Source organism: Embiotoca jacksoni, unplaced genomic scaffold (genome assembly GCF_022577435.1).
Source record: "Embiotoca jacksoni isolate LCO1_2020_lvr unplaced genomic scaffold, fEmbJac1.0.p SCAF_10, whole genome shotgun sequence".
NCBI classification, from domain to species: Eukaryota; Metazoa; Chordata; class Actinopteri; family Embiotocidae; genus Embiotoca; species Embiotoca jacksoni.
Genome location: NW_027185230.1, coordinates 12,699,650 through 12,717,645, shown reverse-complemented (window position 1 = coordinate 12,717,645; position 17,996 = coordinate 12,699,650). Strand labels below are relative to the sequence as shown.

At 43.1% G+C, this 17,996-nt stretch overlaps 2 protein-coding genes across 3 annotated transcripts; one reads left to right on the top strand and one right to left on the bottom strand.

Moving 5' to 3' along the window:
- Window positions 1-10,334: 10,334 nt before the first annotated feature.
- prpf4 (pre-mRNA splicing tri-snRNP complex factor PRPF4) lies at window positions 10,335-16,059 on the bottom strand. The gene is made up of 16 exons (XM_069167816.1): window positions 15,968-16,059; window positions 15,529-15,662; window positions 14,182-14,359; window positions 13,908-14,094; window positions 13,688-13,775; window positions 13,464-13,543; window positions 13,060-13,153; window positions 12,849-12,943; window positions 12,605-12,663; window positions 11,960-12,083; window positions 11,717-11,806; window positions 11,507-11,629; window positions 11,235-11,342; window positions 10,971-11,089; window positions 10,767-10,873; window positions 10,335-10,679 (listed from the first exon to the last, which is right to left on the bottom strand). Exons 3-16 carry the CDS (start codon window positions 14,339-14,341, stop codon window positions 10,593-10,595), a joined length of 1,521 nt encoding a protein of 506 aa, XP_069023917.1. The 5' UTR covers window positions 14,342-14,359; window positions 15,529-15,662; window positions 15,968-16,059; the 3' UTR covers window positions 10,335-10,592.
- Window positions 15,816-17,629, top strand: cdc26 (cell division cycle 26 homolog). 2 transcript variants are annotated; one of them, XM_069167908.1, is made up of 3 exons: window positions 15,816-15,974; window positions 16,643-16,750; window positions 16,939-17,563. In XM_069167908.1, exons 2-3 carry the CDS (start codon window positions 16,670-16,672, stop codon window positions 17,149-17,151), a joined length of 294 nt encoding a protein of 97 aa, XP_069024009.1. In that variant the 5' UTR covers window positions 15,816-15,974; window positions 16,643-16,669; the 3' UTR covers window positions 17,152-17,563. The 2 variants fall into 2 exon arrangements, with proteins under 2 accessions (XP_069024009.1, XP_069024017.1); XM_069167916.1 differs by lacking the exon at window positions 15,816-15,974 and adding an exon at window positions 16,323-16,552 and having other exon boundaries at window positions 16,939-17,629.
- The last annotated feature ends 367 nt before the right edge of the window (window positions 17,630-17,996 follow it).

Here is a 17,996-nt window from a genome sequence, read left to right as displayed (position 1 = left end):
AAATTGTCTCCAACACTTGTTTATGACCAAAGTCCTGCAAAAGTATTGACATTCTTATCAGCTTCAGCAGTACTTTGTATTGATATTACTTAGAAAATGTAAGCAAGCCAACATGCTAAACTAAGATGGTGATTACACATTTCCTGCAAAACATTAACATATTAGCACAATCTTTATGACCATGTTTTTATTCATGCTTTGCACCATACTGTAATTTTTATTCTGCTGGTTTGGCAAAACTAATAAATAAACAGAAATACATAACTTTTTGCCACCTTAAAAATACCTATTATTGATTAATTTTGACTTCTTTAAGTGGGCTACTGGCTTTCAAATACCCAAAAAAACAGGAAGCGCCATGGTTGAAAGGGCCTTTGCACATAGCGACAAAGCTTCCAGTGTAGCTGCAGACTCCTTGAGATAAAGTTCATCACCACTCAGCACAGGACAAATACCATGTGGATCGGTAGCTGCCGCACAGAGAAGCTTTGCAATGGAGAAAATGTACTTGTAAATAAGAAGCTGTCACCACCGCACAGACCCTCTAAAAACGACCAGCACTTATCAAAACTGGGCTGCTGGAATGACAGCTGATCAAATCTATATTTAGCTATCACGACGCAGATGGGGATTTATTAACATTTCAAATGTCAAAGGCCACGGAGGAGCTGACCTGTGGGTTTCAGATTCATTGTGATGCTAATCCTGTTTTATCCAGTCAGACCCTAAAATAAACCCAGCGCACTGAAGAATGAGCTGTAATCCCCATCACCGAGCCTGTGCGCTCCCGTTCTGAGCCGGGATGTTATGTCACTGCAGAGCTGCAGCGCTAAAACCATCATCAAATGAGAGCGAAGGGTGAATGAATATAAGCGGGTACAACGGATATCATAAAGGGATTTTCAAAGCTGATTTGAAATGTTTTAACAAAAACAACCACCGAATAAGTATCCTTGTGTGCAAACCTACAGGAATTAATCTACGGTACACACAAACAAAGAAGGATGAAGAAGATAGACCCAATGTGCTAGAAAATGTATCGGCCTGACCACTGACTGAACCACAAATGGTTGTTTTTTTGCATTTAGATTTACTGTTATATTAGCAAGCTTTAGATGGGTTAGTAGGGCAGGTTTTGTTACCTTTGCACTAGTCTTGATTAGGCAGACCTATCTACTCTGTAGACTGTATGTAAAAGCGGACACTCCATCAGAGTCTGAAAAGTAAGGCCAAAGCGCAAGTGCCATAGCATGCAATACCACCGACGGCCCTCGGGGTTGGCTCCAAAAAGGCTATGGCTACTAGAAGTTGAATAACTTCTGTTGTAAAATACAAAGTCTATACATTTTTTCGGTAGAGAGAAAAGATTGGATGCCATCACAAGCAATATACAGCATGTCCTTTGGCAAACGCTTTTCAACCAGGATTACCACTACTATTTATATTCAGTGCACATACATTACATATACACTGATGATATTGAGGGACTTTGTTGGGATTTGTTCTAAGGAGCTTTCAACCCAAAATGCCTCAAAGTCCAGATGGCAACTTGATGAGGTAAAGAAGTTGGCGCTGTGGTATGTGGGACTGCAACGAGGCAGCTTGAGCCCATCACATGTGAGGTTCAACATGCGTGCTCTAAACACTGCTGCAATCCTCTTAGGCTCAGGTCCAACTCGACATATATCTGCAGTGACCTAATGAAATGTGATTTCCCTCTAATGCTCTCAATGTAAAGCAAAAGAGGGACCGGACACGAGCTCGTTAATGTAAGGATTAGAAGATCGCTTCATTTTGGGAAGAGGACGGGAAGCGACTGAACACGGAACAGAAAGAGATTGAAAACTACGGCATTACTGCAAACCTCCGCTCGTATGATTCAGGCCGATGTGGCCGTCAGCGCAGCTTTCTTTGCTTTCAGTCAAAGGTCAGACATCTGGCCTCGGGGCTTTCATGCAATTGCTCCGCTTTTTTTAAAATGGACAGCGGCATCAAATGTATAAATTTGATCAAATCCTCAGTGATTAACTAAACGAGCTCTGTTGTCAATCTATGAAATGGGGATCCATTACAGGAGCTCACTCACCACGCTGAATGGTCATAAGCGATGGTGTGTACACGTAAGGTCACTGACTCTGAGACAGACGCAACACATTTGACCCCTTCTCAGTTTCTCTGCTCTAATTTCGTTGACACGTCCATTGTTGAGCCCACAGATGTCAGCCAATGATTATTTTTACTGTAGATCAGCTTGTGTTAGAATAAGTGGCCTCTACTAACCTGAGGTATGTAGTAACGGTTATTATTACAAAATAGTCAAAAATCACTTATAATCTCACATTTCATAAAGAGGTTTTATTTACACTGGTAACCAGCTAGCACATCAACAACGTCGTGATAGTTGTTTTTGTCTAGGTTCTTTTCCTTTGCAGTGCTGCTGTATTATGCTTTTTGCTTGAACGCAGCACACTATAGAATATGCAGCATTAATCAATGTCCAATAATGTTTACTGTGGCGCGTAGGACCGTGTGCATTGTCTGCTGTTTAAAGTTTGTTTTGAGCAGACCCCAAGGTGCAGCACGAGATGTCTCTTTGCTCCAAGATTTACTTGAAGGTACCAACATGTTCAGCTGCTTTCATATTTCAAAAGGAATCAAAATGAAAAACCCCAAAATAGCTTAAAAAAAAATAAAAAAATTAAAAATTACTTTTTAAATGATTTCTACAGGCTTCTGCCATCCTCATGTTATAGCACACGCATGACGAGTTCACCCAGCATATAGAACAATCACGCGGTGCATGAAATTACCTATTTTTCAATTACACATGTCCAGCGGAGGAGTGGAAAGTCGTGTGGAGCGCAATGACAGGGCCGTGGCAGATGATTTAGGTACACGTTTGCGCAGCACCAGGGACTCTGCACCGACACCGGAGCCAATTCAAATATAGCACAGACTCTCAGGAAAAAGTTTCCTTGAAAAACATGATTAATGGCAGTCCGGCGTGTTTCAGCGAGGCTGCATGGCGTGTCTAATGCAAACAGGTTTTTCCTAGGTAACCTTTGCTCAACTGGCACATACACAATTTCACTCTGGCTCCTATTTGACCTCGAGAAGTCGAAGCCCTGCCATCATGTTGCTTTCAAAAGATATTTTACAATTTTCGAAAATAAAAACAGAAACCAATCATACAGTCACAACATCACATGAAACAGAACCTAATAACGTGCTGATTTTATTTAAGTGAACAGAGAGCAGGCTTGTCTTTAGGTCATCGCGTCAGCAGGAGAGTTGGCTGAGTAACTGTGAGGCAGCTCTTTGAGTAAACAGTGATATAACACTGTTCAAATACTGAGTGTATCACAATGTGCAGCAACTCCATGACGGTTCTTGGAACTGTTGGCTAATTTTGGTTCGCATGTACTGAGGCAGGTCCCCGTTGAACTGCAGCTGTACGGGGGATGTGTGCATTACCCTGTAGGAAGTGTCTCACCACACAGTTACAACATCTTTTGTACTTTGTAGTGCAGATTAATTCATTGTGAGTCTATACAGACATGTTAACAGTTAATGTTAACACCAGCATGGATTACTTTAAAAGTTCAGTATGTAGGATTTACGAAGGATTTGTTGTGTTTCCGTTACTTTGGAATAAACCTTTCATATCTACATATGTAACGGGTCCTGGCACCAGTTTACTGTATATAAAAGTGGACGTAGCTTCCGTGTCTCAAAAATGAGACCAATGCAGAAATGCCTTAAAGTGCCACCAAGTGCTACTAGAGGTCGGCTCCAATAGACTCCCATTCAACTTCTTTCATGAAATACGAAGTCAAAACATTTTTTAAAGTCACTCCTTCTTATTAGTTTTCTCGCAGCCCATTTAAGCAAATAATCCCGTCATTAAAATAATCTATAGGAACAGTGAAGGGATTATCATGGGATCAATGCGATTCATCCTCCTTGGACCATGAATTTCAAAACAATCCAACCAACAGTTGTTGAGGTTCTGGTTTGGACCCCTTGAACCACCAGTATTTCTATTAACATTAGAAAGTCTACCGCTGTCTTTGGTTGGGTTTCTGGGGTTTTAAATTCTGTCCGATTTTGGCAATAAATGGAAACAGACACCATCTATTTTAACAAATTACCCCTCAGAATAAATATCTTGTCTTATCATGGCTGCTATTCGTCCTCCTGACAGGAGGAAGCAGGGGTCATGGGAAATATTGGCCTGCTTTGAACAAACACAAAAGCCAAGTACCTAAACAGTGCAGGGAAAGATTTATATTTGCATATTCCTGTTACTCTCTGGAGCTACATTACAAGGACACTTGACTCATGGAGGCCCTTATTTAGCACCATCTCAGGATGAAATTAGATCAGAGCTGTGAGCATTAGCAGAAATCCAGGTCAGAAGGTATTTCTAAATCTTGAACTTAAATGTGGAAAACTCCCAGCTCTGTGCCAGCCGACATCTAGTGTCTCGTCATTCCTCTTTACGCATTCCTCGCTCTCATATTCAAGCATAACGTTCCAGCATCTTAAAACCTCTGAACGCATGAACCCCAACAAACCGGCACGAATACTCAGAAACCACTGATTCGATTACGACTAGAACACATGTTCAGTCTTGTCTCTGGCCGAAGGGGCCGAAATGTACCCATTACAGCGGGCTTCAAAACAAACAGCGCCAGAGGGAACGCTGTGGATGGCGAGGTAGGGTCCGATCACTCGGTCACCTGCCCCATGTTGAAAGACTGAAATGACCTCTCGTTAGCAACAGGAAGAAGGACACGGGGATCAGTCAGATTTAACCAAATGATGTCTCGTGAAAGGCACTTGCGAGTTCAACGAGTCTTCACACAACCGAAGTCCACTTGCCCACGTTATATGTGATCGAGATTCACTCCACAGGTTTACTCAAACGACGGATTCGATGACATCTGGAGTAAAGACATCGATTTTGCGAACCTTGAATAGCTTGCAAAAAAAGAAAAAAAGAAAAAGGCTCCAAAGGGCTTCAGTTGCAAAAGAGAAAAGATAACAGTGGTTTTAAAGTAAACTTTAGAGACCCTGCTGCCCTTTAAAACCTCCTGCACCACAGGTTTTATTCACTTTATCCGTCTGTATTAGTTAGAAAAAGGACAGAAAGCCAGTACAGGCAATAACACATCTTTATTAAGAACATTAATTGAATCTACTATGGCCAAAGAATTTACATAACTTGGACGCTGATAGGGCAACATTTTTTTATAAAATTGAAACGAGCTCAACAAGTCAACTGTCAACAAGTTTCCTGGCTACTGTAGCTGACAGTAAATTAAAGACGTTTTAATGACTTGTGGAAACTGAAGTCAGAGCTTTTCAATACTTTAAGACCTCCAGATAACCTGAATAACAAATGTTTTTTTCAGCAGCTGTGTGAAGCTACAGTATACCACCCAGTCCAAAGAGGGTTTCCCCGCGAGTAAACGCTGCCATCTGCTGGAGAGGAAGCGGACTTATAAGAAGTGCTCACGGACACGCACATCCATTAAGCATCGGATCTCTTTTTTTTCTATCACAATAATAGAAATCATATGCTTATGATTTGCCAATAACATGTTTTCAAACTTTCACCGATCTGCACCAAACTTGGCACACATGATCTCTGGGACCAGGTGACAATGCACAGCAAATTTGGTGACTCTTACACTTGCAGTTCATGAGTTACTTATATTTATTCTAACCCTAACGCAACATCCTAACAGCTGTATTCAATAACGCTAACCAAAAATCAAATGTATTTATGTGCTTTTATTTAACATTCGAACATACTAGTTGAATTTAAAAAGCATTAATTAATGCATTAAAGGATATCTTCATTGAATTATACCGGATTACACCGAAATCACAGTAGTTTCTATTTCCCCCCATAAAGTTGAAAAAAGATCTCCGACATGACTGACCGTCAGTGAAGCGGACTTTTATACATTGTTTAGTAAATTAAAGCTTCGTTCAAAAAGCTTACACTTCTGTCTTTCCCGTCATTAAGACAGCGATACTACAACGCCTGGTTACACTGAAGATACCTGTCCCGAATATTAGCGAACCTTCAAAATAAGAGCATAGGTTTAGACACAACATTGGTAGGGAGACAACGGTAAATCACATCACGGACTGTATGCAGGAGTCAGCTATCTGGGCCATGAACAATATCTTAAGTTATTTCACTCAAATATTTTACAACTTTTTTTTTTTAAAACCTCTTTGGAAAAAATACCAATGTCCAAACCTTGGTCACCTGAATGAAGGGTATAGATAATATTTGAACAACCTTGTTCAAATATTGGTGGGGACAATTATGTCCTCCCAAAATATTGGTCGGGACATGTCCCTGCCCTGCCGTCCGTATGCAAACCTACGCTCAAGCTTCAAAACAAGTCCTGAAATACTAATTTAAACATCCAATTTCAAACATCTGTGTCCTGAAGAGAGATCCTGATCACAGCGAGGTTGGTTTTACATCACACAGTCCCAACCAAAGCAGATTTCCACAAACTTACAGTCCGTTTTATTGTCTCAGTAAAATACACAACAAGCTGATACAATCAGGATCGGTACATCTCACCAGTATTATTTCAGACCAAACCAGCCTCGAGACCCATCTGGTCAAAGTGACCCTGCAGGTGGAGGAGCTGAGAGGGGGGAGTCCATCTCCACGATGGAGCCTCGGTCCATCACAATAACCCTGAGGACACAGAGACAAGAGACGCAGGAGTCAGGGACCAGGAGACCGAAACAGAGACACAGGAACAAACTAATCAGATGCGAACAAGACAAACAAGACAACTAGGTTTTTACAAACACAAATATTCGTCTCCAACATCCCAAAAACAAATACAAGGGCCAAAAACTCTGACTGTAGAAACTTTACATCTAAATAATTAATGGCCGAGTTATCTGTCTGACTCTACACACGTTTCTGCCTTCACTACCACTGAAGAGAAGCTTTCTAAAAGCAGCTGTGAATAATTCATATTAAACATTTGTACATTAGAACATTTGGTTCTACATCGTGTTTAATTACATTGTGCGACGTGCACCTTGTTGTTAGACTATAAAACTACATCGTCACTGAAAGTCTAAACTCTTTCCACGTCTCAAAATTAAGGAAAAAGTTTCTTATATTTTATGTCTGAGCAGGAGATTAAAAAAAATGAAATAAAAGACATGAAAAAAGGAGCAGAAAGAGACGTCAGCTGGTACCTGCTGTAGTCCAGGATGGTGTTGAGGCGGTGAGCGATGGTCAGGACTGTACAGTCATCAAACTGGGTACGAACGGTGGACCGGATCAGCTGGTCCGTGTTCAGATCTACAGCTGCCGTGGCTTCGTCTAAAACCAGGATGCGGGTCTTCCTCAGCAGAGCTCGGGCCAAACAGAGCAGCTGCCGCTGACCGAGGCTGCGGACAAACACATCACAGCTCCACTTTCACTTCACAGGGATTCAGTAGTTTGTCTGCAACAATCAGTCCATATGACCTGCATCTGAACCGCATGCTGCAACCTGAAAGGTGACATGTTGAGGTTGTTTTAACACTTCTGCACCACCGGGAGGAACCCTGCGGTCACTTTTGTTCTTAAAGAGTCTCTCATACGAAACCACAACATATTTGGGACACGCCCCAAACTAAGAACATTCAGGGAGAAGGCTTTTGAGGCACTTGAAAGAGTATTTCATCAAAACCTTACAAATGATCCAAGGATGGCACAATCGGGTCTAACACCAGTGGGCTTTGATGGAAGAGCTAAAAAAAAATATCCTCTATAAATATTAATAACAGCAGCAACTAGATGCATCACAACTAAGTGGTTAAAACCTGACCCCCCCACCCCCACATATAATAATTATATAATAATTATATAATAATATGTGGACTGAGAAGGAAATTTACCAGATGGAATAAGTTGACTGGTTCAGATGTTTAATGGTGAACCTTTCAGACAAACAGCAACACACGCTGAATACACTCCAGACAGGTGAAACTGATCAGGGCGGATAATCACAGGAATGATAAAAAAAAACACTACGGCAGGAAGTGAAGTCACAGAAATGACAAGATACGTGTGAGTTTCAAAATAAAACAGGAAACTCACAGGTAGAGGGCTCTTTAAGACTGCGCTACATGCTAAGCTAACAACTTTTAATGTCCACCTTTAATTTGAATATTTCTGCTTTTGGTGCTGTTTGGTGTCGGGATGTTCATACCTGCTGAACCAGAAGAAAAAACTGAGTTACCTGTGTGTAGGTGTGTTTATCAGATAGAGGTCGGCTGTCAGAGAAGCAGCTGAGGACCAGTTCGATGAATTGGAGGGAAAAACAGAGGAAGAACGACACAAAACGAAGAGCGTCTAATGAACAACCCTGGAACAGCAGAGAGGTCAGAGGTCAGGTTCAGGTTCACTCAGCAAACAAAGATCAACAGTAAAACAAGCTTGACGTTTGAAAACAGTAATATAAAGAAAAACTCAAAGCATTCATCGATGACTGTGATCGATCGTCGTGTCATCCTCAGAAAAAATACTCATCTGTCGCTTCCAGCAAAACTGGCTTGTGATTATCGGCTACATGTGAAGAAGTCACATGACGTCCTCACACTCACATGACGTCCTCACACTGAACGTTCACACATTCAGAGGACAGAACATGGCGACCCGCGACGCTGCCACAGAGACGTTTGACTGCGGACAGCTGTGAAATACTGCAGCTGGACGAGTGACCGCGTCCCAAATGTTACACCAAAACGTCCTCTCATGGTGACGTCCTCCCTTCGAGACATCCTCTCTGGGAGACGTCACGATGTACGCTCCACCTCCTCCCCCTGACGCTCCACCGGCAAGCTAAAGATGTCTCTTTTGTGAGAGTATAAATTATAGATAATCAATCACTGATACCTGATCAATAATCTGCTCAATGTTGACCTTCAGAGGAGCAGTGGAGCAGAGAACCAGGAGAGCCCAGAAGAGGAAGAGGAGGAGGGATGAACGAGTGCCCTTCATCCTCTCCACCTGGATTATAACTACAGCCAGGAACTGAGGAAGAGGAGGAGGAGAGGAAGAGTGGATTAAACAGCCAATAACAGTGTGTGGTGGGACGGACTGACTGTCTGACTGACTGATTGATTGATTGATTGATTAATTGATTGATTGATTGATTGATCAACCTTTTATTTTTTTCTCATGTCTGTGAGGTTTTTTGTTTGCAGGATCTGACCCGTTGCCACGGGAACCAGTACCTTTATGAAGGACCATGCCGTACCAAAGTGAGGCTCCGGATCAGCGGACCCAGCAGGATCACAAGGTGCTTCTGGATCTCCTCGTTCTTCACCAGGAAGTAAAACATCTCCAGAAGACCAAAGGAAGCCAGACTGAGGCCCAGGAGCTGCAACAGGGACCGCAGAGACCCAGTTGGACCAGAGACCACAGAGATCCAGTTAGACCAGAGACCACAGAGACCCGGTTGGACCAGAGACCACAGAGACCCAGTGAGACAAATCATGACCCAAAGGCATAAAAGTCCTAATAAAACACTTCTGATCCTAGATCAGATTCAGGATTACGTTTTCTTACCGTCTTGCTGCAGCAGTTTGGACAGCGGGATGAGGCCTCTTTGGGGGCGGAGCTGCAGGTGAACCAGGTAGAGAGGAGAACAGGTCCACAGATAAACGCAGGGGAACCACGCCAGAACAGTCTTCGGGAAGCACTGGGTGAAGTCCGGTCTGGAGGTGTACCAGGTCAGGTTCCAGTCCTGAAACCAAAAGTCATTAGAAACCCATTTAGAAACCAGCTGTCATTGGACAATTTGTGGAAAAGGTTTAAGAGGCCGGAAGTCTACAAAACAGAATTTTATCATAAAATTTCTGTTGTTTTCCTTCTAAAATCTGTTTATTAAACAGCTGTTTAAAGTGAAACTAACCCACAGAGGATCCATTCCAACCACTTTTCTTCTTCTTCGTCTTTTGTTTTTCTTACCATTATTTTCTTCTTCCTCTTTTTCTTGTTTTTTTCTTCACCGTCTACTTGTCTTCTTGTTGTCTTCTTGTTTTCTTCTTCTTCTGTAAATTGTTATTACATCTTCCAGAAGTCTCCGCTGCGGTCAGATACCTGTTGTGAGAAAACACTTGAGCGTCTCCTCCTCCTCCTCCTCCTCCATCCGATCCAGAGGATTATTATTTATGGAGAGGGAGGTTTTGACGCCCATTGTTGATGTGGAGCTAATAATTAGTAAAACAGTAGTAGTCAGTAGAAGTAGAAGTAGTTTTCTTTTTATTACTGGACTGTTTCTTGTATAAATCATTATTATTTATGGAACAGTTTTAAAAAACATTGTTTGCCGATCAGAAAGTGACTCGCTCAGGACTCGAAAACCCAGTTTATGAAGTAGAGGACATCAGCTGCCCCCTGGTGGACGGAGAGCAACGCGACAGACTGTCAACATTGAAAACTGCGACAGACAAAATATTTATTCAAAATGTCAAACTTTTATTTTACAAAAAAATTCTTGCAGTTACAAAAAAATGTTATTTCTATTATGCCATCACTGGCGACATCACTCTGACAGCCACAGTTTGAAGGTTCGGTCATAAGAGCAGGTGGCAATCAGCTTCCCGTCAGGTGACACGTCGACGCCCATCACCTGCAAAGAAAAACAGGTGAGATGCGTTAACAGTGAAGTCTCTCCACCAATCGGCAGCAGCGCCCAAATGGACCAATCAGAGCGCACCTTCCCCTCGTGTCCAGCGAGCGTCTTTAGTGGCGTCCACCCCGGGTGACTCCAAACCTTTGCTGTGTTGTCATATGCGCCAGTCAACAGGAATTGACCTTCTGTGGCTGCACACACCGGAAGTGATGTCAGAGACACAGAGGAAGTGAGGTCAGATACATACAAAAGAAACTCTTAAAAAAACATTTGATCAAGTTTTCTTACGTTGAAAACGGACAGCAGACACCAGGTTTTGGTGGGCGGGGACTGTATACAGGCACTTCCTGTTTCTCATCTCCCATACCTTGCAGGTGTTGTCACCACTCCCTGTCGCCAGGTGATACCTGAGAGAAGACGGAAACATAAACACACTCATATCACAGCCTTGCGTTGAATCTTCTTCCTGCTCATCTCTCATTGGCTGTTGTGCTAAGCTTGCTCTCCTATGATTGGCTGTGTGCGAGGCATGCTCGTCTCTGATTGGCTGACCCGTTGGGGGAGAAGTGCAGGGTGTAGATTTCTTTCAGGTGTCCCTCCAGGAAGACGACGCAGCGTCCCGTCCGCAGGTCCCACACTCGGCCGAATGCATCCAGTCCTCTGATTGGACGAGAGCCAAGACAGAGACACAGAGAGAGATGATTGGTCCAAAGATACGGGGGTTTATACTCTTTTACATACTCCTTAGTACTATTACTCCTGACAAGTACTCCAATCAGACATCTTACATAGAGCACAGTACAGAGTGCAGTATCAGTACTTACCCGGTAGCAACCAGGGAGCCGTCGGGGTGAAAGGCCAGGTCGTGGACTCCTTTACTGTGACCCTCCTGATGGAGGATCTCCTCCTGAACCTCCAGATCCCACAGACGCCACGAGTTATCATAACTGCACAGATACACACACGTTAGTACACACAGTACTCGGGAGTACTCTTGAGTTAAAAGTACACTCTGTGGTCTGACTCCAGTTTACCAGGTCGTTCCCAGGAACCTTCCAGAGGGATGCCAGGACACCCGAGACACTCGATCACTGTGACCCTCGATGTCAGCCACCGGCTCGTCACTATGGCAACCAGGCAGACAGACAGATTATTATTATTATTATTCAGTTCTTCCTCTCCCTCCTTCTCTGGAGTTTTTGCTGTCTGATCTGTTGGGTTCCTCTGTGATGTTCTAAGGTTCTGTTGTTAGAACTTTTACCGTGTTGACGACTCACCTCTCGAGGTTCCACAGTTTTACAGATCCGTCAGCAGCACACGAGGCCAAGCTGACATCTGATTGGTCAAGTGAGACTCCGACCTGCGGGCGGAAGACCACCGAACCCACGTTGGTGTCGTGTCCTTCGGCCAATCAGAGAGCAGGGGGCAAACAGAGGGCGGAGTCTCGGTTACAAAGGAAGTGTTCACATTAAAACGACATTAAAAGGCCTTTCAGATGTCTGTCTGACCTGGTTCTTTAATTTTGGGTGGAATGGTTCTTTAAACCCTTTAAATCTTTTTCAACAATTAACATGTTTGGTAAAAATTTAAAATAAATAAATTTGTTAATTATTGATCAACTTCCTGTTATTGACGTCTAAAATCTCGAGGTTTTTTTGTTACAGATCGACAAGTTTCTCCAGGAAAAAATATCACAGAGCCCCAAAGTGGTTCAGATGTAACCCGACACCTCTGACCTCATTTAGTCCCTGATCAACTATGAATGTCAAACAGGCCCCACCTCTATCTCCACCTGCTGATACAAAAAGCCCCGCCCCAAATTGACAGCATTGGTTCCTTGTGTGTGTGTGTGTGTGTTATTTATTTATTATAGGTTAAACTGTATGAACTGAAACATCAGCAAATTAAGAAGCTCCACCCACCTCTGAGTGTACGAATCAGGTTGCAGTCAGGGACGGACCACAGCTTACACAGACCACTCCTGAGGGGTGTTAGCATGTTAGCATTAGTGTCACATTAACACGAGCGTGTGTAGTTACACGGGCTAAAACGGGCTTAGCTGGCGGTAAGCTCAACCGTTGTGCTAACGCTAACTCTGGGTTTGTTGACGGTGCTCGCTGTTCCGGTGGTCGTTTGTGTGCGATAATAGTGGGCGGGGCTTTTTACCAGGAGCCGGTGGCCAGCATTTTGGAGTCCGGGCTAAAGTGGCAGAAGCTGATTGGTCGATCATCACCGATCTGACTGCAGAAGTTGTTGAGATTCTGTGGAGGAAGAGGAAGAGGAAGAAGAAGAAGAAGAAGAAGAAGGTCGTCTGTTCATCAGTTGTGTCGTGTCGACGTTCATGTCCAAGAAGATCGAATGAAAAATGTTGTCTCACCCTCAGACTCTTGTGTAGCTCTTGCTGGCGCATCGTCCTAGTTGCCTCGGCAACATCCTTCTGAGCGCGTGCAGCCTCCAGGCGCTTCAGTGCCCTGATGGACCAATCACAGTAGGAGCTTGTGAGTTCCAGCCAATGAGATTCATGTTGTAAAAACCAGGTTAAACATCAGGAGGCAGTACAGTCTGTCCTCAGCCAGTGTTACACTGAAATCTGTCCCCCCCATCAGATTCTGTGACGGCAGCGTTGGTCAGCTTGGTTCTGTTGAGTCGTGAGGAGCGAGGGGAACAATGTCAGGGGAGGAAACGGAATCTGAAGGGGGATCGAGTTCAGCGTGACACCGGCAGGAAGGACGACGTCAGAGAGCTCGTCCTCTCTGATTGGACAGTGTGATGATAACTCACCGGGGCAGAGAGTATTTGGCCAACCAGAGCCGGGCGTCCTTCAGGAAGGCGGAGCCTTCGTGGTACCACGTCTGCTGGCACTGTGATTGGTCAGACAGAAAAGGGTTTTGTTGGATATTTGACATGAAGATGATTCCCTTTAATTGTGTGTACTATTGTGTATGATTGTGTATTTCTGTGTGTATTATAGGGTGTATTATTGTGTATGACTGTGCGTCTCTGACCTCATCCTGGGACCTCTTGGCCCTCTCCTCGTCCTTTCTGGACTTCTTCAGAGCGTCGGGTCCGACCACCGACAGAACCCCGCGCAGTCTGAACAAACACACTTGTTTAGTTGCTATGATACGAGAAACATCTGCTTCATAAAACCTTTATCATTTTAATTGTTCACTATCAGGACGGTTTCATCACGCTGCTCGAAACCGGAATATTTTTTTCCCCCACCTCTCCCGGCGGTCAGCTGGTCCCTCTCCGAACAATATGATTGGCTCGCCGAGTGCTCGGAGGCCGGCCTTCACCTCGGCGTCGTCGGTGGAGACGGTGATCTGTCGCGCTCGGCGGCGCCGCTCGAACTCAGCGAGCGCATCCTGCTGCCGCTCGCTGACCCGCTCCTCCATCTCCAGAGTCTCCCCTGCAGGGCATCATGGGAAACGGAGTCTTATTCTCTGCAGAGCTGCAGATGTCACATGACTAACAGCTGGAAGAACATGTGACCCACCTGACGAGATGTTGATGTTTCCCGCCTTTATACCCGCCTTCACCCCATCATTTCCTTTCCCCGCCTCTGAGCTCAGACGCTCGCGCTCTTTCTCCTCCAGGCTTCCATAGTAAACGCGACTCCTCTTCACGGCCCGAGCCGTGTCCTCTTCGTCAGACATTCTGATTCACTTCTTCTGCTGAAAAAAAAAAAAAAAAACAGCATGAAGAGAAGAAGACAGAAACCGTGATGACAACAACATGAACATGTGATGAGGCCCGCTGTCGACGGCACAGACACAACCAGGAGGAAAACTAGCAGCGGAACCTTCAAACCTCGTAACTAACTATTCACAAACCTCTTAACTAACTATTCACAAACCTCTTAACTAACTATTCGCAAACCTCTTAACTAACTATTCACAAACCTCTTAACTATTCACAAACCTCGTAACTAACTATTCACAAACCTCTTAACTAACTATTCACAAACCTCTTAACTAACTATTCGCAAACCTCTTAACTAACTATTCACAAACCTCTTAACTATTCACAAACCTCGTAACTAACTATTCACAAACCTCTTAACTAACTATTCACAAACCTCTTAACTAACTATTCGCAAACCTCGTAACTAACTATTCGCAAACCTCGTAACTAACTATTCACAAACCTCTTAACTAACTATTCACAAACCTCTTAATTAACTATTCACAAACCTCGTAACTAACTTTTTATAAACCTTGTGTCTAACTATTCATGAATCTCTTGATTTATTATTCATAAAGCTGTAACTATTTTCTATAAACATATAAACCTCTTAAATAACCAGTCACAAACACATATTTAATAATCAATACACAATGGTCAATATGTAATGAGTTGACTGACGGCAGCAGGAAATATAACAGGAAGTGCAGCGGAGCTCCATAAACAACAGCAGTAGTTAGAAAAGGTTATTTTCTCTGTGAATATAAAGATTAACTTTAAATACAAACCTGAGAAACAACATGTGAGTTGAACCGACAACACGTCAGTGGAACCTCTCAGACCAAGATTCTGATTGATTGATTGATTGATTGATTGATTGATTTTGGCGTTTTAAGTTCACCATGATAAAAGCAGGGGAAACTTTAGGGAGCCGATCAGGCTTAAATTAGACGATTAGTCAACGGAGTCTGGTACACAGGAGAAACACACTCGGCTAGTGTTAGCATTAGCAACCAAGCAGCGACTTAAGCAGCGTGAACGTGCGTCACACAGACGTCACACAGACGTTATCTTCACCGGGCAGATACACACTGGTGTTGACTAACGGCGGTGAACGATTGTTTGCACTGTTCTTTATTTTTTTTTTAAAGAAACTCACCGGTTTCGGCAAACGAAGCGGCGGCGTCTCCCTGAGGTTCGCGACCCGGATGTCAATATGCTTTCAGCTTCCGGGTCGAAGGTTCTTTTTCCGATGTTATTTGTTGGAAGTTGCTCTTTTAGAAACATCAAAATCTACAGGGCAGGTAGACAGATGGAAGCGATGGATTAAAAAAAAAAAAAAAAAAATTCTGATGAGGACGGAAAAACATTATGCAGGAGAAAGAGCAGTTGTTTTTTTTTTAATTTATTTATTTATTTTATTAGATCGTCCATCTGTTGTCAGCTTCACTCCGGAACAGCAGGGGGCGCTGATGCACCGGTAGACTGGAGAAGAACACGAGACAGAAGCGGAGGAGGAAGAGACCCCCCCCCCTCGCTGCACAGCAAACACACACATAAGAGGAGGGAAAACCCACGAAAACAGCGTAACAACTCACCCGTCAGGTAACTCCACACCTGTTTGTTATGACGGTTTAGACCTCCGTGAGGAATGTTTGTTTGCTTTCCGGTTTAATGTTCGCTTTCACATCGGCGGGCAGACGGTTAGCTGGTTAGCTTAGCTTAGCTTCGTTTTATTGTTCAAAGTGAAACGTAAACAAAAACGGCGTAATTGCGGCTGTTTTTGTTTTTTTTTGTTTTTTGTGTGTGTTGTCGTTTTGTTTAACGCGGCAGTAAAAGAGCAGTAGCGACGTCAGCTGACGCGCGCGGCAAAACGTGCCGGCAGCAGCATGTAATCATGTTTGGTCACATGATGTACACAACAAAAAAAACACACACCATAAAAAAAAAAAAAAGTGAGTGTGGAAGTGTTCAGCTCCTTCACAGACTATTGATCCAGACGGGAATCATTCCCTCCTGGTCGGGGCAGTACCATCTTTTGTTCCTGTGCTCCCGCCTGCTCCACAGTTTTAAACACGATATAAACATGCTGGATATTAAACAGTCATTCATCCGCCTGGTGTTTCCTCCGGTCATTGTTCAGGCCGTGAAATGTCTGAAAACAGGAAACCGCTCTATTCAAGGCAAATACTTCCTCTTTTATTGTGAAATGACTGACGTCATCGATCGATCATTGAGAGTTGATGTTGTTGATGTTGTTGTTGTTCGTCCAGGTCTGATCTGAACAGAAGAATCAGAAGATGTTGAGGAGGAAACCGACTCGTCTGGAGCTGAAGATCGACGACACAGAGGAGTTCGAGAGCGTCAAGAAGGAGCTTGAGGTTTCCATCACTAATTTATTCCTAATGGCAATCGATACTATTCTTATTAATCAATACCTTGTCACACAGTGGCGTAAACAGGAAGTAAACAACATAAACTGTTAGCTTTTCGCGAACATTGACTGAAACTTAATTGATCGAGACGATATTGGATAAATCAGCTGAAGTGAAAACTTATTTTGTCTTAGGCCAGGAAGCGTCAGCGAGAGGAGGCGGAGTCAGGAGGTGGCGTGGGCGGGGCCTCTGTCATCAGCGTGGACATTATTGGAGGCGGAGCCTCTGCCTCAGGGTCCTCTTCCACTGCAACAGTGAGGGCGGAGCTGATCAACGAGCGAATTGGCTACAAGCCCCACCCCAAACCAGCGACGCTGCCCACCTTATTTGGAAGTTTACAGTTTTAATTAAAAAAAATAATGTTTGTACAGAAAATCTTGTTTGTTTTGTTTGAAGTAAAAACACTTGCAGTGTCTGTAACAGTACTGTTACACTGCAGTGTCTGTGGTAACAGTACTTTAACAGTACCAGGGCAGCACAGTAAGCTTCTTCGTGTTGCAGCTGTTTGAAGTACTCTATGCTGAATAGTAAAAAAATTTGCAGTGCCTCCAAAGGGTCCGAAAGTGGACCTGAGCGGTCGTCAGAAGAAAAAATAAAAACGTGATTCTCTTTTCAGTTTGTACTTTCATATCATAAAATTAATTTTAATATAAAATATTTCAGCTGTTATGAATTCATTTATATTTTTCAAGATTGGAAAAGTGGAGAATAAATAGAAACGCTAAAAAGAATACAAAAATGTACATTTATTTGTACATGTCTAATAAAATAAAGACCATATAACGCATATTATAAGCAGAAATATTCCAAATATTTATGATTTGACTTAGTCTTGTGTTTGTCAACCAAAAACAATAATTACTCTTAATTATAGAAGACATTACTCAACGAGGTGTTCATATGATTTGTTTTATTTTCATAATAAAAGATACAATAATATTTTTAGAAATAGTTTCAACAAATATAAAAGACGATTAGTGTTGGAAACAAAAACGGAAACAAGTCAAAGAAAAACAATATATTTACAGTAATAGTCAGTAGGTGACTGAGGTCTGACATCACTAACATGTAGGCTCCACCCTCACGCAGTCCAGGAAGTGACGCTGACCAATCAGGCCTCACGGTTCATTTAATCTGTAAACAATATATATTTGCTGTATATTAAACTTTTTTTTTTTTTACATTTTCAAGT